At 41.7% G+C, this 27,626-nt stretch overlaps 2 protein-coding genes across 2 annotated transcripts in view; one reads left to right on the top strand and one right to left on the bottom strand.

Annotated features, from left to right (window-relative positions):
- The window catches only part of LOC134210897 (semaphorin-2A), a 367,095-nt gene that overhangs the window by 12,495 nt on the left and 326,974 nt on the right, over positions 1–27,626 (top strand). The gene's annotated exons all lie outside the window — the stretch shown is intronic.
- On the bottom strand, positions 629–1,741 carry LOC134209260 (uncharacterized). Its single transcript, XM_062685241.1, has one exon. The coding sequence runs from the start codon at positions 1,739–1,741 to the stop codon at positions 629–631; it is 1,113 nt and encodes a 370-aa protein (XP_062541225.1).

The raw sequence follows: 27,626 nt of genomic DNA, 5'->3' as shown, positions 1-27,626 counted from the left end.
GACTCGAAGAATGTAGGATCCGCCAACTGCATTCCGCTCGGCAGTGTCCAATCAGCCGTATTGATAGTGGTTGTTAGAAGGTTTACCGTGACCCTTGGAAGAACCAGCAATGCTAGCTCACGGGAATAGTCCGAAACTCGCGAATGAAGTACCGCTTGAATCCTTTGCCGAACCTTGGTCGCCGCCTGACCAATTCCTGTCACCGAAATATCCACTCGATCTCGATGAACTTGTAACCGCTGACTCAACCTCTCTGTAATGAAATTACTTTCGGATCCGGAGTCCAGTAGCGCACGAGCAGTAAATCGATTGCCGATATCATCTTTAATCACCACTACTGCTGTTGCTAAAAGAACCCGTGTTGAATATTGGTGAGCTGTTGCAGTTACTACAGCTTCCGTGGCTGCCAAGTTAGCCACTTGGGTGTTGGATGAAGCCCCTTGATTCTTGGATACCGGTGGCTGGTTGCCCCCAGCAACTGCCACCACCATGGGTTCTTTCTCCTTTCCCTGCTTAAAACATACTAGGGTATGGTGCCGACCCTTGCAGTTCTTACAGGAGTATTTTGATTGGCATTCTTTGGCATGATGCCCCGCCCTAAAGCAGTTCCGACAAAGTCCATGAGTTTTCAGTAGCCTATCCCTGTCCGAACCGTCATTCGATGAAACTCGTCGCACTGGTACAGAAAGTGATCTGATGAACAGACAACGCGTCCCCTTGACGCCTGGGTAGAGCTATAGCTGGCCTTCACCGTTAATTGCTTCACCTTCGAGTACTGCTGTATTTGACCGGCACCCCTAGTGTCGGTAGATTTTGCCGGAAGGCTGTCCAAAACCTGGATTCGACGCCGCAGAAACTCGAATAAATCCTCCAAGGTGTCCTGCGGCTTCGCCGATGAGACCTCTTCCCACCCCCTACGCGTTACTGGATCCAATCGTGATGTGAGGATGTTCACAAAGAGAAGATCCTTGTACTCGTCCGGCTGGACGACCTGGTCGAGTGTGTGCACGATTCGTTCGAAGCCTTCAACCAGGGTGTGAAGGTCTACACCTGATTCCTTCGAGAGTGTGGGCAGCTTAAAGAGAGCTTGTATCTGCCGCTTCCTTAGCTGCTTGCTGTTATTATAGCGCTTTAACAGCAAATCCCACGCCACTTGATAATTGGCTTTTGTGATGGGAAGTGGATCAATAAGAGCCTTGGGTTCTCCTTGAAGACAGCCCTTCAAATAATGAAGTTTTTCCACTTCCGGTAGATCCACCTTCCAGTGGATGAGCGACGTGAATAGGTCGCGGAAACTCAGCCACTCATCGATGTCCCCGTTGAACGTCTGCAACTGGATCTGCGGCAAACGTACGTGATCGACAATTGTTGAAGCCCCATCTCCACCTCGATTGGGCTGTTCCAGAACCTGGGGTTTCTGGAACGATTTGATCTTGTCCATTAGGAAGGACTTGATCTCATAATATCGATCGCTGAATTCCGCACGTTCCTTCTCGAGCGACGTCTTTTCCTCGTTGTATTCTTCATGAGCGAAGATATCTACCATGGTGGCACTGTAGCTCTCCCACAACTCGTCCAGTTTTGCAATACGTACTTCCACATCGGTAGCAGTATTGGCATCAGAAAATGCCTCGGTGAACCGCTGAATGTCGTTAAAGGACAGTTGAGCTGCCTTCAGCCTCGCAGTCAATGCCCTCATCGATGGTGCCTTGGAACTTGATGCTCCAGCAGGTGGTGCCATGTTGCCGTCGTCACAATGGTGATAATTAGGAAGAGAGAGGTACGGTGTAGTATACTGCGAAAGGCCTAGCTTCGCCAGGCATATACTATGTTAAATTACCCGGAGAAACGAGTAATGTTGCTCCAATCCAAAATCTACAACCGCAACCAGATGACGTCACACTTTCGGCTCCGAAAATGGCAACTCAGGAACTCTCCGAAATAACGAGGAATATTGAAGAGGAAATTTGATTGTGTAGTAGGCAGAGTGCAAGCCTAGCTTCGCAAGGCATATACTGCTTAAATTTACCCGACAAAACAGGAAATGATGCTCCAAGTTACGAAAATTCAGCAATCAATCAGTCATACAAACAGCCTTGCGCTCAGTTCCACATAAATGTCACATCAAATCGTCATAACTCGAACAGAATCAGATATGTATGAAGAGGAGAGATATTGGTGTAGTATCCAAAAGAGATGGCTTCGGCCAGGCATATACTGCGGCAACTCACCACAGGGAACAATTACTGCACCAAATTCGCAAAATGTCCACCGAAATTCAAAATCGCTCAAATCCAAATCGATTGCAATTATTCTCAAAGATGGAGGAGCCCAAAGGGCAAGCAGGGCTCAGCGGTCAGAGAGGTAAAACGAAGAGGGTTTCATCCAAATTAAAATGGTGTATTATCATTTGCCTTGCTTCGGCAGTACACTAATCTAAATTTACCTTGGCAAAAATAACAATGGGCTCCCTCTCTGCGCTGGAAACGTTCCACTGTATCCACCGAATAAAGTCTAATCCTATCCTTGGTTGCCGTTCGATGGCATGGACGATGAGGCCCACTAGCTACGACGCCGGGCGACGAATTCTTCCACTAGCTTGACGATAACATTCGATTTCACTGGATTGCTCGATGTCCCAGGGGCCCGCGATTTCTTCACCTATTACCCTCTCCGATAGGTACCAGATGACTAATCCGAAATAATCCACTAGTTGCCACAGTATCGTCGTCGGTCGCACCGTTGCGACCAGATCCAGAACCACGAAATCACGGAGAGAAAAAACCAGGTGTAAGTAGGATGCAATGACCTAGCTTAGCTGGACATATAACAGTAGCAAGAGTTCACTAACCTGCATGAAACTGCGTTTGGCTTAAGTCCATGCCAAGCCGATGATGGTCATCCGCGATGGCGATCGAGAAAACGCTAAATCCTAAAGCGTGCGGATTCCTTCAATGGAACAAAGCCTCTGATTGTTACCCGGTGTGATGGCGCTCTTGACTCCTGTGTAATCCAAACGTTCAATGGAAACGATTGTTCTACGGTGTGATGGCGCCAACTATCAAAAGTTGATGGGTTTCTAATGGCCGGTCCTTGCCTTAATCCAGCGTTAGGAGCATCCGTAGTTCCAATTCCTGGTGGTCCTCATCCGGTTCGAAGGACCAGAATGTTGGGAGGAGGTCCAAATACCTTAATTTTGATAGCTCAACAGTGGATTGCAATAAATCTTCCACCCCAACATTGACGATGATGCTTGGAAACCAGACCAACGGGATAGTTTGTTGCATGCACTCGGTCTTCTTCAATCCTAGGTCCCTTCAGCCTTCCAGATGCTTCTGGTATTCTATCCAGTAATTAGAATAACACTCGCGTCGATTAAATAAATTAACTACACTTTATTTTTAACTATAAAACGAAACAGTCACATGCACAAACTTTATTGGTCTTATCACTAGTGGAGTCTAAATCTAATAAAATAAACGATCGTGAGACTTCTGCCCGTGCGTTCTTCGTGGTGAACTGGATGATGTGAACTACTGCTGCTGCTCGTAAGCTGCTACCGGTCAGCCTGTCCACCGTTGATGCGATGATATTTCCATAGGGTTAAAGAGCGGGTGATATTCTCGCCGCTCTTATCAAGCATGCTGGTCATCCTTATCACTCCTCACGTCGGGTGGCAATGATGATGGTCATGACGGTGGTAATGATGATCGTGCTCAGAGAAGCTACTACTCGGCAATCGTTAGGCTTCTGCCTAGGTACTGTTGGACAGCCGATACATTGCTGTGCGGCGATCTACGTGGAATAAGGAGCGGTGCACATCGTCGGTGGCGTGGGAATTTGTTGGCTTCAAATCACATCAACGTTTACGATGACAGGGCTGTAGTAAGTAGGGTTCGTTGTACTCTTAAACAGTCGTAATCAACTAAAACCCACCCGTGTAAAAAAAAGAACCGGGTGAGGTTTTCATAGCATTTATCTAGAAAGAAACAGGGTCTGTACAAAAATTTGAAAAACAAATATGTTCCTTGTTTCTTGTACAGAAATAGATTCTGATTATTCTGAAAGTAATTCCCGTTGAATTTTTTTTTCAACATTTCGATGAGACTCTTTTTCAGTCTGCTGAACTTTGCTCCAAAAATAATATATTTTTTTCTCTTGGAGGAACTTACACTGTAATTTTTGTAGCGATGACTGCTTAAATCTTTGCGTAAAGCTCCGTCTTGAATTTGGGAATAATTTTTCGAAGGTTTTTCTTAGGAATTCGAATTCAATAAACAATAGCTACAGGAATTCTCAAAGCGATTTTCACCGAAATTCATAAAAAAATGCGCTTGTATTTGAGGAAGATTTTTTTTTCATGGATTGCCGGAGAAGTTTTTATTAACGTTGCGATTTCCTGAAAGACAGCAGGAATATCAGCAATATAATCCGCATTGAATTTATGGTATGAAAAAATTTCCGGAAATTTTTGTGCTGATATCGGATTTCTGGTGGAATTTCCGTCCGAACTCCTGGAGAAAGATTGGACAAGAATTGAAGTAGGGGGATTGATGGCTTTGGCAGGTTTTGTTCTATTATTGGCAGGGGAGTTTTTTATGACTGACTAGGCCTATGACCTGATTTGGCCTAAACATTCTTTGCATATCAAAGAATATTGTGGCCAAATTTCATAAAATTTGGTCGACAAAACCCCCCTGCCAATAACAGGACAAAACCTGCCAAAGCCGTCTTTCCCCCTATTTTCCGTACAATTTCTTTTAAAAAATCCTAGAAATTTCCACAGAAATTCAACTTCTGCTGAAATGTCTGAAAAAAATATCTTCAGAATGGATGGAACACCATTGATTACATTTTATGAAACTTGAACAACTTTTCAATTCAATTCTCTGTCAATTCTGAATTATTTCTCTCTGGATATATTGTGTATGCCACAAATTTTTAGACTATTGAGAAAATCGTTGCTGACAGCTCACTTTTCCTCAATCATAGTGATCTGGCATGTAGATCAGAAGAAAAAAAACAATTTCGAAAATACTGAAATTACGATATAACGAATATCCATACCTTCGGCATACCTAGCCTAACTGTATAACTATTTATTTGAATTTGAACTGGGAACATGGCCAGTAGAGAGATGATACTCGACAGCACCTATATTCCAATGTTCAACGGAGGCTCCATTCCAACGAAAGTACTAGCTTTTCAAAGCAAATTTGTGACAAGTAGATTTTGTTTCTATACCATACCACACAAGTTTTGCAGATGACATCAATGAAAACCCTAATACACCCAGGTTTTTTTTTACACGGTTTGGTTTTAGTCGTTTAAGACCTTCAGCGCAGTGTTGTAAAATGTCATTTGCATTCGTTTATATAATTTTTCCAGAACTTGTTCAGAAGTTAGCTATCGGCTCCTGAGGTATGTCGAACTTATAGCCCTTTAATGTGCCTACAACATTGTCTAATAAGACATTGCTGTAAATATGTAATCTGGGGCGTGGGAGGCAAAATGTCATTCAAATGACATTATGTCAAATGACACGTGACATTTTGGAAAGTTTTCACTCTCCAGCCTCAGATATTATATTTAGAACAATGTACCCTTGGACAAAAATATAGCCCTACTCAAGCGTTATGAGTACATCCAAAAATATTAAGTAAATTAGGCTTCTGAAAAAAGTTATGAACAAATTAGTCAAATGACATGCAGATGACATTTTACAAGCCTGCTTCAGCGTCAATGAAACAATGAGTTAACCTCACGAAAAAATCAAAGAAAATTCAGATTGTAGGGGAAAATACCTATTCTTGGCAGTCTAAGACATTCGCCAAATTGAATGATAAAAATAATGGATAATTACACTAAAACTCATGAACGGTTTAACTGGTATACATTTGTATGCTCTTTCTTTGATGATTGGTGTTCACTAAATATAGCAGCTTTTACCACAAACTCAGTAAATTTAATATAAAGTAACAGGTCAACGTTTCTTCTATTGGCATAGCAATTTCTATTATCAGCAATGAGTTTGCTCCCTTTAGCAACTAGATATGGAAGTAGAAAACTGGTAATGTATTGGTGCCAAATGCTGATTGTTTATATCCTCAAGTAGTAAAATTCATTCATATTAATCGGCCGAACGCTCATCTCGCTTCACTCAATTTTGAAACAAACTTTATTGTTTATCAAAACTGGCTTAAAATAAAACATGATTTTTTAGCCTTGACATCAAATTTATGTCATGTAGACAGATAGGCAAAAGCATTTAAACACATTGTAAAACAAATTTAGCCCTTATGCGGCTAACAAAAACAGACGCAGATGACAGAGGGTACTTGTGTACCCAGATATTATTACATTTATATACATATATTATTATTACATTATATACATTTTCATAACTTTTATCATTTTCAACCTATTTGAATAATGTTGGCCATTTTGGAGAAGGGAACTGATATGCTTTTTGTCCGCTATCAAGATTTACATCTTTTGTCTTTTGTAACGCCTTAGAGTCTACACGCGTAAGCAAAAGTCTATCAACCAGTTTCAAATATACAACTTGCTCTTTGCGGTCCTTACATGATATGTCTGTTGAATTAAAAATTCATGGTGGTTGTGTACAAGACAGGACCGCTCGACGTAAACTTGGTAAAACCAAATCTTTACACATAAGAATGAATTTTTGTCTGTCTGCTCTTATAGACTAGGAAACGGCATGAACATTTGTATGTAGAGGTTTTTGGGAACGATGAAGATTCTTATGATGGTATTAGATCCCTCCTCATCTGGAAGGGGGACTCCCATACAAATGAAGTACAAATTTCTGCTTAACTCGAAAATTTATCTAAAAAATGGAATCCAAATTTGCAAATTTCGAATACTTAACCGTCTTTTAAATAATATAAAAAATATATAATAATAATAATTATAATAATAATTATAATATAATAATTATTCTAATAATAATTATAATATAATATATATATATAATATAGGTGGGAGCTCAGGTGAAATACCCTGGGCGTCCATGAAAAACCACCATTTCGAGTAGGTGGGAGCTGAAGGCCCAATTCCTAAGCACCAATGAAAAACCACCCTCGGGCGAGCACTGGCGCTTGAACCTAGCTATTTAGCACTGTAAAGAATTAAATAACTTTACAGAACCCGTAGCTTCCGGGAATGAAAGCACACCCAAATATGGAGTTACGCTCAAGAACAATACCATCCATGCGATTGCCCGAGGAGGAGCCCTACTGGAGCTGGTCCTGGAACGGGGACAGAGCGAGCGGCCAGCGGCTAGAGGAAGGAGAGGTGCAACAGCGACCCTCTAGTCATCAGCCCGACAAGGCAAAACAGAAACGGCAGCAGAAGAAATCACCAAGGCAATGCTGCACCTGCTGATGTTGCTGTGGTTGATCGACGTCAATCACTCACGTTAGCAGGCCGCCGACGGCAGCGGATCATGTGGACAAGGGAGATGAATCAGTACGTGATCCGTTGCTACTACGTTTGCACCAGGATGGAGACGGATATGTCCGGCAGACCGGCGATGCTGGAGATGTTGTACACACGCCAGAGAGCTATTATGTCACATAATATGCTGACTCCAGAAGACGTAGAGTACATCAAGCGGGAAGTGCAGAGGGAATTAGGAGAGGAGGAGGAGGCAAGATCGAGCGATACGTCGAGAAGGAGTTCTGTTGGGTTGGATGCATCAATCGCAAGTAACCGTCGCGATTCGATTGCACCCGCCGCTCCAGGACCAACAGTGGAATTGCAACGACAGCAATTGAAGGACGAACTAGCTAATCATATGGGCACAGCAGTTACACAGTTCCGTGGGACAGACCCCATGTCCTGACACCGGATACCCAAGTTGCAGTACTCCTATCGGTTGACGAGTACAGTAAGCATCCTTAACCAGGATATTTTGCCACAGTACTTGGAAACCGTGGAGAACCTTGAGGAGCTGCAATTTATCGTGTATTCGGCTGCAGTGGCTGTTGTAAGAACGTTGGGATTGCGAACGCGCCCACAAGGTGAGAGTGATGGACGCGCACGCCCCAAAGCACGAAAACCCGCGTGGATGCGACGTCTGGAGACCCGCATCGCCACACTGCGGTCAAAGATTGGTCGATTAACACAGTACAAGCAGGGGAATCGATCAACCAGGCTAGTTCGGAATGTTGCTGAAATTGTGAAACCCACAGAACTCCGTGATCTCACCGAGGCGAACATAACTGAGATCCTCGACACCCATGTACAGCGGTTGAGTGCTCTTGCTAAACGACTGCGACGTTATGGAGAATGTTCGAAGAGGAAGGAGCAAAATCGAATGTTCAACATCAACGAAAGGGAGTTCTACAACCACATCCGAAACGACAAAGCCGACTTTGGCGAGGGCCTTCCGGAGATTGGAGAAGTCACGCAGTTTTGGTCCAATCTATGGGAGAACCCCGTCATACACAACGGCGATGGGGTGTGGATGGCAGAAGAAGAGCAATATTGTGGTGGAATTGGAGACATGACCGCTATCAACGTGACCGCCCAAGACATACGTGAGGCTACTCGGTATACCAGGAATTGGGCTGCACCAGGACCCGATTTTGTGCATAATTTCTGGTATAAAAAACTCACAACAGTCCACGGGCGGATGGCGGAATGCTTCAACACGGTACTAGATAACCCTGGGCAGCTACCGGAATTCATCACTAGGGGTGTCACTTATCTTCTGCCGAAGGATCGGAACACTTTGAATCCAACCAAGTACAGACCAATAACGTGCCTTTCGAGTCTGTACAAAGTGCTGTCATCGGTAATAGCGAGGAGGGTGCAGAACCATTGCGACGTCAACAACCTGATGACCGAGGAACAAAAAGGTTGTCGACGTAACACACGAGGCTGCAAGGATCAGGTCATCATTGATGCAGTCGTTGTTGGGCAGGCCACCCACAAGCAAAGAAACCTGAGCATGGCGTATATCGACTATAAAAGGCATACGACTCAGTACCTCACTCGTACCTTCTTAAGGTACTGCAGTTGTATAAGATAGACGGTAACGTCATCAGGCTAATGCAGCACGCTATGGGGATGTGGAGCACATCCCTACACATTACCGACGGAGAAAAGGTGTTACGGTCCAGGACTCTCAGCATCAGGAGGGCATATTCCAAGGCGATACCTTTAGTCCTCTATGGTTTTGCCTTGCCATGAACCCTCTTAGCAGAGCACTCAACCAACACAACTATGGCTATCATTTGAAGGGTGGGGAAAGGAGTACAAACATTACCCACACCTTCTTTATGGACGACTTGAAGCTGTTTGCGGAATCTGTGGAGAAGCTGCACCAATTTCTGCGGCTTGTAACGGTATTCAGCAACGACATCCGGATGGAGTTTGGTATTGATAAATGTCGATCCATACATCTACACCGGGGTCACCTGGTGGATGCCGACAGTTTCCGCGTCAACGAACAGGAGGAGATTCGAAACATGGTTGAAGGCGAAACGTACAAGTTCCTAGGTTTCCTGCAATTGAAAGGAATTCGCCATACGACGATCAAGAAAGAGCTGCAGGAAAAGTTCTTGCATCGTGTCAACGGTATTTTGAAGAGCCTCTTGTCGGCCGGCAACAAGGTGAAGGCGATAAACACGTTTGCTGTGCCCTTGTTGACATACAGTTTCGGGGTGGTGAAGTGGACCAAGACTGACTTGGAGGCGTTAGAACGAGCAGTACGAGTGGCGTTCACTAAGCATCGCATGCGCCATCCAAAATCGTCCATTGAGAGAGTCACCCTGCCACGTACAGTAGGAGGAAGAGGCGTCACCGATATACAAACACTATGTGTTTCCCAGATCCAGCAGTTGCGAAGATACTTCGTGGAAAGCCAGAACCGCCACGAAATCTATCGCGCTGTGTGTGAAGCTGACCACGGATTCAGTGCCCTGCATCTGGCGCAGGAGGACTATCAGCTGAATTGCGACATCAAATCTGTCGACGAGATGATCGCATCGTGGAAGCAGAAGGAGTTACATGGGACGCACCCCCATCAACTGGAACTGGAATATATCGACAAAGCGGCGTCGAATACGTGGCTGGTGCGGGGTGAACTCTTCTCGGAAACAGAAGGATTCATGGTAGCCATCCAGGACCGGGTAATTGCGACGAAGAACTATCGGCACTATATATTGCACGAAAACGTGGAGGACCGCTGCAGGAAGTGCAATTCAGTAGGAGAGACGATCGAACATATCGTGTCCGGGTGTTCAGCCTTAGCTGATTCAGCCTATCTCGGTCGTCATAACGAAGTAGCCAAGATTGTGCACCAACAGCTTGCTTTAAAGCACAACTTGGTTAACCAGTTTGTCGCCTACTACAAATATGTGCCTGTCCCGGTTCTGGAAAATAGTTTCGTGAAGCTGTACTGGGATCGCGAGATCATAACGGATGTCCTCATTCGTGCCAATCGGCCCGATATTGTGGTCTACGACAAAAGGATGAAGCGGGTAACCCTCATCGATATTGCTGTACCGCTAGACCATAATGTCCAAACAACATTCTCCAACAAGATAACGAAGTACCACGACTTGGCGGAGGAGTTGAAGCAGATGTGGCACCTGGAGGACGTGCGTATAATTCCGGTTGTTATCTCAGCAACCGGAATCGTCCTGAAATCTCTTCTGAGATCCTTAGGAGAGCTGGAACTATCTCATAACCTCCATAGCATCCAAAAGACAGTGGTTCTTGGAACTTGCAGCATCGTAAGAAGATTCCTGAACCACCATAACTAATACATCCGGTGCAAACGTTTATTATAGGATTTTAAGTCAACCGGCGAATGAGATCCACAGAGCCTAATCCCCTTTGGCATTCAGATTGCCCGGGGTAGGTGAAAATTCCCAGCACGCTTGCTGAGGAAGTGCCAAAACATTATAATAATATTAATAATATTATAATATTATAATAATATTAATATTAATATTATTATAATTATAATAATTATTAATCAATTTTATGTGCAACGAAGCTCGTCGGTTCTGGTAGTATAGTATAGTAGTATACAATATTTTCCACCTAGTGAGTCTTTCATATGTTGAATAATTGACAGGGCTGGAGCTACCCCATTCTTGCACTACGTTTCACAGTTAAAAAATAGATAATACCCTAAAAGTAGGCAATTATTTATGGTTTAAATGCGCTATGTAGGAACGGGAATGGTTATGATTTTTTTGATTAGCTTGGAAAGTATTGAAGTTGCAAAAGGAAACGGTCCTGTCAGCCACACAAGGGTTAAAACACTACGGTGTTGCTATCACTTTTGATATAATTCATGGTCTGCGTAAAAATCTGAATAGAAGCATTTGTATTTCAACTTTTTTTTAAATAAATATTTTTGCTGAAATCAAATCACATAGAATTGTGCGTGGTATCTTTTTAGCGTGTGTTTGATATGCTCACAAACACATTCTCTCGCTCTATTCCAAAAAGTGTGCTGCTGTCAAAGAAAACAAACAGTCCCGATTTTATTTAATGAAACATAGAGCAAATATTGCATAAATTTGTTCTTTGTGGTGATAATCAAGTGGTGATAAAGTGTAAAAAGTTATTTACGTACTTAATTTGTCGTGTCATACGCAATAAAGAGGAGAAACAGGCGATCCAAAAAAGTAAGTAACAGTTTGCTTTTCGTGCGCTGCTTTCATTGGCGATGCAATAATGGCAAGGATTTCGTAGGTGCAAATTTGTTTCGGTGATTAACTCATCAAATATTGCAACTTTTACACAAACAACTTATTCAAATGAAAGCTAAGACTTGAAATTGTGTGATTGAATCAAAATAATGTTTATAAATAGTGTATATTTGCTGGAAAACGCAAATATTGTTGAGGGTGCCAACAACTGTCGCACCCTGCCAATGCCGTATTCTACCCTATTTAAAAAGCTGTGAAAGTTCGGGTTAACCGAGAAATTAATAAATTCCAACCGTGTAAAAAAAACCTGTGTGTAATACCTATTGTATGTGAGTAATGCCTTAGGGTTCATTCACAAATTACATAACGCTAAAAGAGATCATTTTCAACCCCCTCCCACCCCCTCGTAACGTGTTTTGTATGGAAGGGTTCTACAATTTGTATGGGCCGTAACGCTCGGACAGACACCCTCCCACCCCCTAAAGCGTTATGTAATTTGTGAATGGGCCCTTACATATTCCTCAGAAACAGTTAATCCATCTTCCATCTATATACATAAAAATGAATTTCTGTCTGTCTGAACCTTATAGACTCCGAAACTACTGAACCGATCGGCGTGAAAATTTGTATGCATAGGTTTTTGGGGCCGGGGAAGGTTCTTATGATGGTTCAAGACTCCTCCCTCCTTTGGAAAGGGGGGCTCCCATACAAATGAAACAAGAAAATCTGCATAACTCGAGAATTAAGCAGAGAATAAATCAATTTTAGGCGAAACGAAGTTTGTCGGGTCTACTAGTTCTAAATAAAAACAAAAATGTCGTTCTGAATTCTTTCCAAGTCAATCGAGAATAGAGTTTCAGCACATCAGTTTTCACCAAGAAGGGTTTCCAAAGAAGTCTGCTTCTTATATTCTAACCACTGCATTCCGACTCCTGCAATTTATTCCTTCCTTATCACCAGAAATGCTTCCATTCCAACGTGTAGCAATATTATTCCATTCAGTCCAGGATGTGAGTATAATGTCATCCAATAAGCGGGTACTACTTGATACAGCTTTCTTAAACTTTGTTGGTCGTGGCAAATGTACCTAGTGAATCCATCGTTCCTGATAATTCGATTGAAGTTGATGATTCGATAATAGAGTAAAGTGACAAGTGAAAATAAACAAAACAAATCCTGAAAATTGATTGTTGATCGAAGTATGCGCAAGGTTTTGGTGGGTGAGGAATTGTGATTGAGAAAATAATTTTCGCTCAGTAGTCTAAAGAAGTGCAAATTACTCAATAAATCCAAATAAGTTCATGTTTTTCTATGTGTTCAAATAATTTGTATTCAGAAGTTTCGCTCGAAAAACAAATTAACATTATTTTATTACCTTATTTTTAAGTAAGTTTAGCTTATGAACAACAATTACAACAAATCTGCAACCATCATTTTCTCCATGAAACGTTGATTATAGAAATAATTTTGACTGCTTCATTCTTGTTTGCTTAGTTAGAACGTTGGTGAACAGGACCATCCAGAATAGATGTCCGAGACCAGGAGCTCAAAAAATGACTAATGGGTACTGTATGCATTTAAATTTATTATTATTAAAAATGTTATTAATAATTATTAAAAATTGTTTTTAAAAAATGTCAAAATAATTTTGAATTCTTTAAGTTTTTTGAAACAATTTGTGCTGATAAAGATTTATAAGCTTTGTGATTCCAAATAATTCTCTGTCTAGTAATTAATTAGATCATTTTATTGCTTTTTTTATCGAAGTACAGCTAATTTTTCAACGTGCCAACACAAATATTCACACGTTGAATACATATATCATTCTGCCATTTTCATACACAAGCTGCAGTTTCACGGAAAAATCTTCAAAATGGTTGTTGAAATTATAAACTTCCATTACGTGGTTTGTCACGGAATAAGGTTTACCATGGTCATATTGCTAGCCTTAAGCTAACCCAACTTTGTGATATTTATGAGGGTGTTGCCAAGTCGGATGCCTCTTGCTAAGCTTCATCCTCTTCCTAGTTTTGGTGAAGATGGGGACGGCCAGCAGTAGTAATCCTCGTGCTTTTGTAATTTTTGTCTTTTCTTGATTTCTGATAGCATTCTAGAACATTCTAGATAAGGATTTCAAAAGAAAAACATGATATCACATGATTACAATGCAAATGCAACTCAGCTCACTAACTAGTTAATACTTCATACAAAAGTCACTATTTGGTCACTTTTTTCGTCATCGTTGGTCACTAAGTCACTATTTTAAACGGCATTTATCGCTACCAGCCCTGCAAGTTACAATTTCTATGCTTTCAGGTTTTAGTAATTTTTTAACGAGGTTTTATTGGGGATGTATAAGTACATGTTTGCTTAATGAGGTATTACTAAGTAGAAAATAGTCAAGAATGTCAAGTTATCTTCAAAACCATTTGAAGTCGTTTTCATGGAAAAATAATGTTTTTGCCAAAACTTTTGAGTCCATAGTCCGATCCAGCCAATTTTCAATATGAAATGATAAAACAGGATTTCCATTTGAATGCAACTTGTTGATTGAGAATAGGAGCCAATAAAATAGCTACACTATTTAAGTTTTTTGTACAAAATATAGTATGTTTGCTATTATTGTCCATTGTCCATTGTCCGATCCATGAAATTATCAATAAGAAACAATAAAAAACAGGATTTCCCATCAGAAACAGGAATCAAATCAGATAAGAATAAGTACCGCAAAATGGGTTAGATTTTGTGAGCATGAGCATGAGCATGATTGACCGCCCACGGTTGCTACTCCGTTATTGCCAGGTCAGCTGTAGTTACACAGAGAACCAACAGATGAAGTTTGGGACTAACATCATCTTCAATGTGTAAGAACTGGTGACCCAAAAAATAGGCAATACCAGCGCCGGCCGTGTCCGAATGCAGGTCAATTAGGGAATAGGTAGGAAATTGTTGACGTGATACTCGCTTTGATAGTCATCTGCACTTCCACGAGAGATCACTGGGATGTTGGATATATGGGGTAGGGAGTGTGGCAGGGTTCGTTTTGGTAAACGGTATGCCGTGTATAGCGTGTAGTTTGATCGATGAAAACAATACTATTTTTTAAAGGCCGCACAAAGCAGAACAAAATTTCGGTGATCGGCTGATCGTTCTGCTTACCGCACAAAGCAGAATCAAACTATGATGACCGGCCGATCGTTCTGCTTACTGAAGAAAACATGTCTAGACGCGAATTAAACTTTTACTTTGTAATAAATTTACACACACGCACGAAGCAGAACAAAATTTCGGTTACCGGCCGATCGTTCTGCTTACCGCACAAAGCAGAAAAAAAATTCGATTGCCGGCCGATCGTTCTGCTTACTGAAGAAAACACGTCTGGACGCGATCTCCGATCGTTCTACGTCCAATAAAAAACACGATCAAATCTGCACTCATAAGTACCGCAAAATGGGTTAGATTTTGTGCACTCAAACACACAGACATCAACTTAGACGATCGGTATATAATACTATGGATATCCGAGACATCTAAAATAATGTTAAAAATGCAAAAAAAAATAAAATTATCTAAATGTTAAAAATTTAAAGATAATTTGGGAGATTTCCTCTGGAAGCTGGAAGGGGTTGCCGTGGTCACAACTAACAATTTGATTTTGCTGAAGTTGTTAACTTTTTTTTTTCTTTATTACACTAAACCTTAACTCTGCTTACCTACATGAACGTCCATAAATTACATAAGTGTGACAATCCATACACAATTCTAAAATGATTTATATAAAAAGTTTGACGGGTGGGATGGATGAAGGGGTTGCAGATGGTCAATTTACGAAATTAATGGATTATAGGGGGATATTCTGCAAGGAAATTCCTTTACGGAACCTCTAATTGTAAAGACATCGGTTCTTATAATGCATTTCTACTTTTTTTTTCCTGTTCGGGTGTGCCACTGCGACCAATTATTAGATCTATTGTAGCGTTACCCGTATCCTTAGTGTATACTAAGAAGCAATGCAGTATCGGTTTCGATACAGTAGTTGTTTTGTTTTCTCAAGACCACCATGACAAGGTCCCGCTATTTAGACCCTTCATAGAGAGCAATCCCATTGAAGGCGCGCCCCTTATCAATAGGAAATCAATCCTTTCTTGAGAAAACAGAACAGTAATACTGTTTTTAGCCATGCATCGGAGCCCTAGCCACATCCTTGTCTTGCTTCTAGAATATCACCAGTGAAACTCTTAAAACCCGGGATTTAGCTCTGTCTACAAGACCATTTCAAGCAAGAGAATTTGTTCAGTAATAAGAACTTCCGTGTGTTCCTCTCACTACCATTGTTCACCAGTTCAAGAAGAGTTAGTACGTATTTAAACCTCTAACTCGATTTTTCCAGCAGTCAGTTTAGCCTAGGACCGGGTACCGAGGTTTTTTAACTAATTGCTTGAAAAGTTGTTTCCGCTGCATACAGTTTAGCCTCAAACAAGAGGAATTCGAGTCTTTCAACTGTCTGCAAGGTAACATTAATTATGTTTTATTTCTGAGACTGCTGTTGGTAGCGAGGACTAAATACGATTAATTACCACAACTTATTGTCCTAGCTAGAAAAATGGATTAGGCTAGGGCTCTGTTTGGTAGATCTTACACCGCAACACACTACGTCAAAGTGATCTACCGTGTTACGGGAATGCATTTCTACTTGTTTTACACATGGTCCTCAATGGCAATTGTACTTGAACGAACCGTTTTATCACAACGTCGGCGGGGGAAATATTTTTCTTGTCTATCGTTGTTAATTATAAATTAAGAGCGAATGCTGCCATCCTTGTTATGCACCCAAACTATGGCGGCGAGGTTACGTTTTACGTGTCGAATGAGTGACTGCTTAATCAATTTTGCAAATCTGAAGATTTTGTCTCAAATGCAGCAGTTTAATTGACAATCGATCAAGTAATTGCATGGAAGAAAAAAAGAGGAAACAGACTTCCGTGGAAAAGTACTTGAAGCGAGAAGTTTGTGGACATCTTCTAGAGAAAATAGTTTATTGATGGAACTAAGATTAAATATATAAAACACCTCTACTTCAGTCCCCACCATTCCAGCTACGTTCATGTTTCTTCAAATAATCAAATAATTTTGTATGAATCTAACAGTAATATATTTATTTGAATTCATGGATTTGACATACAAGCCTATAGCCAAATTTCAATATACAAAACAGCCCCTTTTCAACCCCCTCGAACAACCTTGATACGTCCCATATTGTTAAAATAATCATATTGTATATTATAATATTGAAATTTAAAAATTAAAATAAAAAAAAATCGAAGAAAACAAAATACTCCGGATAATCGAGTCTAAAATTCCGGATAATCGAACCCCGGATAATCGAGTCCCCGGATAATCGAGTCTCCGGAAAATCGAGTCCGACCTGTACTTCCACGGATAGCGTGTCCGCAGTCGGTGAAAAACGTCAAAGCATATTGCAACATGTGAACGAGCCAATATTGTCTCCAGCAAAAACAAAGTTATAAACAGGTTTCATGCCAAGTTCAGCTGAAACATCTGAAACAATTTCCATGGAACCTGAAATACAATGCCCACCGTCTTCTAAAATTGATAAATATCAAAACGAACAACTTTACACCGAATTACAAACATGGGCTGTGTCCTTCAATATTAAACAAAACGCACTTAAGGAGTAATTTATCATTTTTTTGACAAACGGTTGGCCGATGATTTCCCGCAAGATCCCCGATCATTTTTGAAGAACAACCGGAATGTTGAACTTCAAAGAATGGGTGATGGTGAATACTGGCATAATGGATGGAGACAATGCCTTGAACAAGCTTTTCAGAACAATTTCATTAAAGTACAATATTGACGGGCTTCCCGTTTACAAAAACTTAAAAGATGAACTTTGGCCCATTCTCATAAATATCCCAGAAGACCCAGAGCTACAACCAATGATATAAAGTGATATAAACATATTCTTAGAACCCTTCGTGAATGAAATGAAAGACTTAATGAAGAATGGAATAACAATCAATGAACAAACATTTACGATCTCTATACGATGTTTTACTTGCGATTCCCTTGCCAGATCTTTCGTCAAAGGTATTTAAAAAAGCTTGTTATTAATTTTAGATATAAAGTCTACTTCTAATATTTTAATTTCTATTAGGTGTTGCCAATTTTAATACGCAAAATGGATGCCAAAAATGCACTACAGTTGGGGAGTATTCATACATTTCGCATTGCAACTACTATCCTAGGTCCTAGGTGAAAACCGGTATTTCGGTATTGACGATGTTGATACCGGTAATACCGGTATAATACCGGTATTGAAGTTTTTTCTGAGGATTTCATTTTAAGTTATGAAAAAGCATATAATTTCAAAATCCAATCGAGAAATCATTATGTACTGTTGTGTAAAATTAAGATTTAATGACAGTTTTTATATTTTTTTTGCCCAAAATCTGATGAAAAATTGACTAAAACCTAAACTATCAATTGGATATAGTTTATTTTGTTGTTTCATTAAAGTTTTCCTGGATTTTTTTTATTAAATCATGACTATCGCAGCCATTCGGTGTTGTGTCGTTAAAATTCAATTGTTCAATTTTCCCAGAACTTTTTTCAAAAATTAAATATCAAATATTGAGGTATGACAAACTTGAAGCGCTTAAAGTTACCTACAACTTTGTATAACAAGACAATGATGTAAATATATAATCTGAGGCGTGGGAGTCAAAATGACATTATATCAATTGGCACGTGTCATTTTGAACAGATTTTACACTCTAGCCTCAGAGACTATATTAAGAGCAATGTGCCTTTGGACAAAAATACAGAACTACTTCAGCGTTATGACTACATCAATAATCATAAAGTGAATTTGGCATCTAAAAAAAGTTTTGAACAAATTTGTCATGCAGATGACGTTTTATAACACTGCAATTTCCTACCTGCATTTCTTGGATATCTTAAGGTCACTCCTGACGGAATCCAAGTTTAAAAGTGCTCGTGTTTTCGGGGGCACACCACTCGATTCAGAGGCGGCGTAAAACTGTCATATTTGTTGATTTAGCTTTACTGCGTCGCAGCATGCGTGAAATAATACAAATGACAGTTATGCGTTGCTTCCGTATCGAGTGGTGTGCCGCCGAAAACGCGAGCACTTTGAAACTTGGACTCCGTCAGGAGTGACCTTAAATATAAATGCATAAGCAAAAAATAGAAGCAAATTTTAAATTCATATTGTTATCCAGATTTACCTGAAGAGAAAAGAAACTAGTGCAAAGCATCTTAGTATTGTGTTCGATTTAGCTCTCATGCAGGACTGCATTTTCCTAGTAACCGGATTCTCCAAAAGCAAAAACTAATTGTTCTTCAACAAGGTATGATCAATTTAAACATTTTCCTTAAGAATAGAATAAATAATTTATGGGATTTATTATTATATTTTCTTTTGTTGTTGTAAGTGGTCTGAAAAGTAAGAGCACACTAATTACACCATGCGCTCCATTTAAAAAGTCTTATCTACTAAATTTTGATGAAAATTGGAATACCGAAAATACCGGTTTCTAGACCTTCATAAAACCGATATTTCGGTATCCAAAAATGGGCCGGTAATAAAGCCTGTCCACGTTAAATTTCGGACACTTAGGTAATGTCCATATGATTTGTCGTCATTTTATCAATTTAGGCGTGTTTAAAACATGCTGAAAGCAGCACATAAAGTGGACAGATTCAGTTAACATATAAATTGATCGCCTCAGTAGATTGTGAAAATTTTCAAAAATCGCATTATAAGATGGGTGTCCGAAATTTAACGTGGACAGGCTTTACCGGTTTTACCGGTTTCGGTATTACCGGTAAACCACCCTAGTAAATATATTCTATAATTCACATTAATTTTTATTCATAACAAGTATCGTTGAATGCAATTTTTTTTGCGAACAAATTGGTTAAGGAGAAGTGCTTAAGAATAGCTGATAATTTTGTACGAGCTTTGCGCACACTTCTTCTTCTTCTTACTGGCATTACATCCCCACATTGGGACAGAGCCGCCTCTCAGCTTAGTGTTCATCAAGCACTTCCACAGTTATTAACTGCGAGGTTTCTAAGCCAGGTTACCATTTTTGCATTCGTATATCATGAGGCTAACACGATGATACTTTTATGCCCAGGGAAGTCGAGACAATTTCCAATCCGAAAATTGTCTAGACCGGCACCGGGAATCGAACCCAGCCATCCTCAGCATGGTCTTGCTTTATAGCCGCGCGTCTTACCGCACGGCTAAGGAGGGCCCTAAAAAAAATACGCACATACAGACATCATATTAATTCGTTAATCTAAGTTGATTAGTTTATAACCCTGTAAGTCCCATTTATCTTTTAAAAAGTTCATCTTTGGGGCGAACATATAGACTTTACGTACACTTAGTGTTCGAGAAGGCAAAACCAGCCCTCCACTAGCTATTACGAGAATTCCTTGAGGATCTATTCCGTTAAGGTAATGAAATCATTCCACCAAAGATACTCAGAGCAATCATTGTATTGATTTTAGTTATATGTAACTACTCATCACAATTGAAGGTCAAGGTAAAATGGGTTTTCCACTTACCCCATCCCACTGGGTTAAGTGGAAAAACAACTCCTTATTTTTAAATCACTTTCCACACATTTCAAGTGACCAAAATGGTATGAATTACCGCACAGTTGGTGGAAAATTGAATGTTTTTGATAGCCCATTTTGATTGGACCCATTTAGATCATTTAAACTGGTTTTACACTAATTCAAACATGCACTATCGATTTTTCATTTACCACTTCCCCCCGTGTACCTTATTTCTGCACAGCATTGTCATATTTGAGCGAAATCTCCAAGGTATCCAATTTATTAATCCAATTTATTAACCGGGTAGATACCTTCTTCCATATATGCGATTGTCGATGTATGTTGGATCATTGCTCTTTCATTGATGGCTTGTGACATGCAGTCTGCATGATTTTCGATTGATTTTCAAGAATTTGCTTCTGATTCGCAATAATAGTTGCTGCCGAGTCATTTGATTCCAATGCACCGAGAGTCACACCAGGGTCAACATAAATAATTTGAGGAACTAATGGTTGCTCGACTACAGTTTCCAACTGTACATTTTGCCCGATGTTAACCCCCTGCCAATAATAGAACAAAACCTGCCAAAGCAGCCCACACCACAATACACGGTTCGAGGCCGCATCTCCATCCTCGAATAAGCCCCACGCTCGCCAAGTTGTTTTGCACCTGGTCTGCCCATCTCGCTCGCTGCACTCGTCTCGTCCCTGCCGGATCTGAAGCGAACACCATCTTTGCAAGGTTGCTGTCCGGCATTCTTGCAACATGTCCTGCCCATCGTACCCTTCCGGCTTTAGCTACCTTCTGGATACTGGGTTCGCCGTAGAGCTGGGCGAGCTCATGGTTCATTCTTCGCCGCCACACACCGCCAAAGATGGTCCTAAGCACCCGTCTCTCGAATACTCCGAGTGCTTGCAAGTTCTCCTCGAGCATTGTCCATGTTTCGTGTCCGTAGAGGACTACCGGTCTTATCAGCGTCTTGTACATAACACATTTGGTGCGGTGGCGAATCTTTTTTGACCGCAGTTTCTTCTGGAGCCCGTAGTAGGCCCGACTTCCACAAATGATGCGCCTTCGTATTTCACGACTAACATTGTTATCAGCCGTTAGCAAGGATCCAAGGTAGATGAATTCCTCGACCACGTCGAAGGTATCCCCGTCTATCGTAACACTGCTTCCCAGGCGTGCCCTGTCGCGTTCGGTTCCGTCCACAAGCATGTACTTTGTCTTCGATGCATTCACCATCAGTCCAACTTTTGTTGCTTCACGTGTCAGGCGGGTGTGCAGTTCTGCCACCTTTGCAAATGTTCAACGACAATGCCCATATCATCCCCGAAACAAATAAGTTTAATTGGCTCTGTTGAAAATTGCACCCCGGCTGTTACAACCGGCTCTCCGCATGACACCTTCTAGCACAATGTTGAACAACAGGCACGAAAGTCCAACACCTTGTCTTAGTCCCCGGCGCGATTGGAACGAACTGAAGTGTTCGTCCGCAAGGATGTTATCGATCATTTAGTAATCTGCGTTCGATCATTTAGTAGTTTGTCAATAGCTCATTCCAGAGGCTTAATTTCAAAATGTGTTGTATGGCGAACTTCTAGTGCGAAGCTTTTTCTACAACTCTGCCTGATAGGTCAATGTTCGAATTTCACTATTGAAGTAGTTAAGACGCTAATTGCAGTAACTCATACTAAAGGATAACAAAATTTCAATCATTTAGTATAAGTTACTAATACTAGGGCTATAGCTCCGTTATTAGTGAAATTGAAACAACGAACTGTTAGTGAGAGTTTATTTATTTATTTATTTATTTATGATAATCGTCATCTGACATCTAATGTCTCAATGACTATAAGGGTAAAAATGTTCCGAAAACCTAATTATTATACAAACATGGATAAAATATACAAATAATACATCAATCAGAACACACAAAAAAAGCAACAATAAAATAAAACAAGAATTAGCAAACTACAGTATATGTGTCAATTGGTACCACGAAAGTGTTCTGCGAAAAGTCGTTGTAGAGCAGCTGGCGAAAGGTTGAAATCAAATAGATGGAACACTGCGTTGAAATTGGACGACATATATCGAACTGGGTCATGCTGACCATAACGACTGTTTCTAGCAACGAGCTGAATGAAGTCTCTTCTCCTTAGTGTGCGCGTAGGAGCATAAAAATTAATTTCGTTTAGCAATGTTGGAGAGTCTACAGCACCATTGAGAATTTTTGCTACGAATATGGTCTGTGCCACACGGCGTCGAACATCTAAAGTATCCAGCCCAAGCAGCCGGCAGCGGTTTTCATAGGGAGTAAAATGTTGTCCATCACGCCAAGGAAGATTGCGCAAAGCAAAGCGCACGAATTTTTTCTGCACATATTCGATTCTTGAAATCCAGGTGGTTTGATAAGGGCTCCAGACAATAACAGCAAACTCTAGAGTTGATCGTACAAGGGCACAGTAGAATGAGCGTAGGCAATAGGGGTCACGAAACCCATTGGCAATTTTCATCATAAAACCAAGTTGTCGGTTTGCCTTGGAAATCACTTCATCACTTCTGCGTCGTCAAGTATAACTCCTAAATCCCTGATACGCTGCACTCGCTCAAGAACTATCCCAGACAGCATGTAGTTGTAGATAATAGGATTTCGTTTTCTGCTGAACGTTATTATCTGACATTTATGGATACTGAGTGACAAGCAGTTCCGCACGCACCACCCCTCAAAACGGATAAGAAGCATTTGTAGCTGAATGCAGTCATCAAGACAATTAACAACAATGTAGATCTTGGCGTCATCAGCATACAAAAGCCTCACTCCAGGTGGTAGCACCAGTGTTACATCGTTGACGAATATCGAAAACAATAGTGGTCCAAGATTACTCCCTTGTGGTACGCCAGATGGAGCGATGAAAGGATCCGAGAGAGATGATCCGACTTTCACACGTAATGTTCTATCCGTCAGGTAAGTTCGAAACCAATCAACGCACGCAGTGGAAACGCCTAACCTCGCCAGTTTGCTGAGTAGAATACTATGATCAACACGGTCGAAAGCAGCCTTGAGATCTAAATATACTGCATCCACTTGTCTCCCGGTGTCAAGAGCCTCTATACATGTTGTTGTGAATTCAGTCAAGTTGGTCGCTACCGATCTCTTTGGGAAAAATCCATGCTGATCCGTAGAGATGTACTGCCTACAGCAGGCGAAGAGCGTGTCGTTTACTATGATTTCAAAAACTTTCGAACAAGCAGAGAGAGTAGTTATTCCACGATAGTTGTTCACATCGCATTTGTTTCCTTTCTTATGAATTGGGAAAAGAAATGATGATTTCCAGCGCATGGGGAACGTTCTGGTGCGAAGAGAGATTGAAGATTCTTGCTCAAGGTCTAATAAAAGCACTCGAATACCGGCGCAGTAAAGCAGCGGGTATCCCATCTGGTCCAGCACAGAACGACGATTTCAGTTTCCGGATAGCTCGGCACATCTTCATCACTGATGGAAAAGATGTCTAGGTCCAAAACATCACGAGGGGTGTCACGAGTAGCCTCAATGGCATGATAGGGCGGAGATATGAAATCGTTAAAAGATGTCTTGAACTGTGTAGCAAAGAGTTCGCATTTGCCCGCAGGAGTCTCAGCAGGGACACCATTCAGTTGCATTGACCTAGGAAGACCATCTTCATTCCGTTTGGACCTCACAAATGCCCAGAATTGCTTGGGATTTAATCGTAGATTTCGTTGGGTACGGCTGATGTATCGGGAATACAAAAACTGATTATAGCTTCTGTACGCACTGCTGGCACTGTTGAACTGTTGCTTGTTATATATGGAACGATGATTGCAGTATCTACGAAGTGCAGAGGAACGACGACGTTTCAGTATTCGTAATCTGTGGTTGGACCATGCAGGCTTTCGTGCAGGTCCTACGATCGGAACATGAATGGCAAATGCACGAACAATACTATCGGTGAAAAAATCCACGGCATCGTCGACGTTATTAAATGAGTTCATGCAACCCCAATCAACTGCAAGTAGCAGTTCATTTAGCGCGGAATAATCTGCTTTTCGGAAGTCATAACTGCTCGAATCATGTCCCGATTCAAAGGTAATTGGCGGCACATACGATAACTCCAATGTAAGCGGTGGATGGTTGATATCAACAGGTATTAACGGTTCAAGAGCATGGTGTAGTGCGCAATTCGGAAGCACTGAATCGTTTGCCAGTACGAGATCAAGTGTTCGACCATTTGAGTTAACGATAGAGTTAATCTGTGTAAGTCCATGAAAGTTGAATCCGTCCAACAATGCGCAGCTGGCGCCTGAGAGGCGAGAGCGTTCCAAATCGACCGACGGGTAAGAACTATCAGCTGAAAACCACCGAATCCCAGATTGATTGTAGTCACCGAGCAGCAGGGCCTTGTCGTTAGCTCCAAGAGTAGAAGTAACTGTTTCGATAGATTCTAGATGGCTTTGAATATCGTCAAGATTGCTCATACGATCAGGTGGCAAGTACACAACCCCAATACTGATAGTGTATCCAGGCATAATGACTCGAACCCATAACTGTTCAAGAGTGTCACTGACGGCAGCAGATTCACGAACACAATTGAATTTTGACAAGACTGCGATGAGTACACCACCACCACGGGTTTTACGGCTATTCATAGGATTGCGATCAGTTCTGAACACCGAGTAGTGGCACCCAAAAGCTGTGCTGAGTGTATGGCGTCGTCAAGCCAAGTTTCGGTTAACACAACGACGTCGTAATCTCCTTCATTTGCCGCCAAAAAGAAGTCATCTATTTTGGTGCGAAGTCCGCGAACATTCTGATAATAGATGCTCAAACTCCCGTTGACGTTACTGATGTGAGAGTGCATAGTACTGGGATGTTGGGGTGCGTCAGTTGTAGTAGGAACTGCGTCGAGGTTTGCGGGATCGTTCTGGAATGCGGTCACTCGATTGAGGGCGGGTGTAGTATCTACGCCTGCTTCGGGCGGACATATACTGTTAAAGGCTTTACCTGGACCAGTCAGTCGGTTGAGCTGGTGTCCTGAGTCGAGAAGAGATGGAACAACAGGCGAAGTCGTGTATCCTTCGTCGGGAAGCGGAGATTGACGGAACTGAGCGGGCGATGCACCGGAAGCAGTTGAGTCGTTGTACGCGGGATCATTCTGGAATGCGGTCGCTCGATTGAGGGCGGGTGCAGTATCTTCGTCTGCTTCGGGCGGACATATACTATTTAAAGTTTTACCTGGACCAGTCAGTCGGTTGAGCTGGTGTCCTGAGTCGAGAAGAGATGGAACAACATGCGAAATCGTGCATCCTTCGTCGGGGATTGACATCCTTCGTGGAGATTGGCGAAACTGAGCAAGCGATGCACCGGAGACAGTTGTGTCATACAAGCGTTCGTCGGGAAGCGGAGATTGGCGGAACTGAGCAAGCGATGCACCGGAAGCAGTTGAGTCGTTATACGCGGGATCATTCTGGAAGGCGGTCACTCGATTGAGGGCGGGTGCAGTATCGTCGTCTGCTTCGGGCGGACATATACTGTTTAAAGTTTTACCTGGACCAGTCAGTCGGTTGAGCTGGTGTCCTGAGTCGAGAAGAGATGGAACAACATGCGAAATCGTGTATCCTTCGTTGGGGATTGACATCCTTCGTGGAGATTGGCGGAACTGAGCGAGCGATGCACCGGAAGCAGTTGTGTCGTTGTACGCGGGATCATTCTGGAATGCGGTCGCTCGATTGAGGGCGGGTGCAGTATCTTCGTCTGCTTCGGGCGGACATATACTATTTAAAGTTTTACCTGGACCAGTCAGTCGGTTGAGCTGGTGTCCTGAATCCGTTGGTTGCTACTTTGAGTAGTCCACGAAACTCCTACGTTTCTCCAGTTGTCGCTGATACACCGGGCATTCTTCACTCCATGCAGCATGGTTTGTTTCGATTCGCAGTTTCCGCTCAGCGTTCATTTTCTTGCAGTTTGCGCATTCCTTTTTAGTTGATTTGCACTCTTGCACTACATGATTCTCACTACATATTGGGCACTTGGAACTACACTACATATACACATATACTCTGCCTTACAGTCTTTACTTTTGTGGTTAAATGCACAGCACTTGAAGCATCTAGTTACTTGCAATCCATCAATCACTCGACATCGATCCCACCCGCAGTTCACCCTTTCTTCTTGCATTACTTTGACGAACGTTTCGGCATCCAATTCAATTATTGCGCTCACGTTATTGTACTGCAATTTTGCATTACAGTACATTTTGCACAATTTGAAATGTTTAAGGCTTCCAAATGCTTCGTTTTGATCAACTAAAGTTTCTTTCAGCTCTTGTTCATCCAACTCATCACTCATCCCGATTATTCTTATAGATGGTTTCAGATTTTCTCGCACATTCACATCGTACAGACCACCCATATCTTTTTCTACCTTCTCTTTAAGAATTTTGACACTATTCTCATCATTTAGTTGTGGATAAAATTTGAGTTGTGGATAAACCTTTGCACTAGAAGTCAACCACACAACAAATTTTGAAATTTTTCTCTGGAATGAGCTATTGACAAACTGCTAAATGATCGAACGAAGATTATTAAATGATCGATAACATCCTTGTTCGTCTGAAATCTTCACACAGTTTTGCCCACCTTCCACCGTTGCTTTAATAAGTCTGGTAAGCTTCCTAGGTAAGCTGTTCTCGTCCATAATTTTCAATAACTCTACGTGGTCTATACTGTCGTATGCCGCCTTGAAATCAACGAACAGATGATGCGTTGGGACCTGGTATTCACGGCATTTTTGAAGGATTTGCCGTACAGTAAAGATCTGGTCCGTTGTCGAGCGGCCGTCAACGAAGCCGGCTTGATAACTTCCCATGAACTCATTCACTAATGGTGACAGACGACGGAAGATGATCTGGGATATCACTTTGTAGGCGGCATTAAGGATGGTGATCGCTCGAAAGTTCTCACACTCCAGCTTGTCGCCTTTCTTGTAGATGGGGCATAAAACCCCTTCCTTCCACTCCTCCGGTAGCTGTTCAGTTTCACAGATTCTGAATATCAGTTTGTGCAGGCAAGTGGCTAGTTTTTCCGGGTCCATCTTGATGAGCTCAGCTCCGATACCATCCTTACCAGCTGCTTTATTGGTCTTTAGCTGTTGCATGGCATTCTTAACTTCCCTCAAGGTGGGGGCTGGTTGGCTTTCATCATCCCCTGAACTGACGTAGTCATCTCCTCCGCGGCCTTGACTTTCACTGCCTGTACTCTCAGCGCCATCCGAATGTTCCTCGTAGTGCTGCTTCC

This window comes from Armigeres subalbatus, chromosome 2, assembly GCF_024139115.2.
Source record: "Armigeres subalbatus isolate Guangzhou_Male chromosome 2, GZ_Asu_2, whole genome shotgun sequence".
In the NCBI taxonomy this organism is placed as follows: domain Eukaryota; kingdom Metazoa; phylum Arthropoda; class Insecta; order Diptera; family Culicidae; genus Armigeres; species Armigeres subalbatus.
The sequence above is the reverse complement of the archived record's forward strand: the minus strand, read 5'-3'. Positions and strand labels throughout refer to the sequence as shown.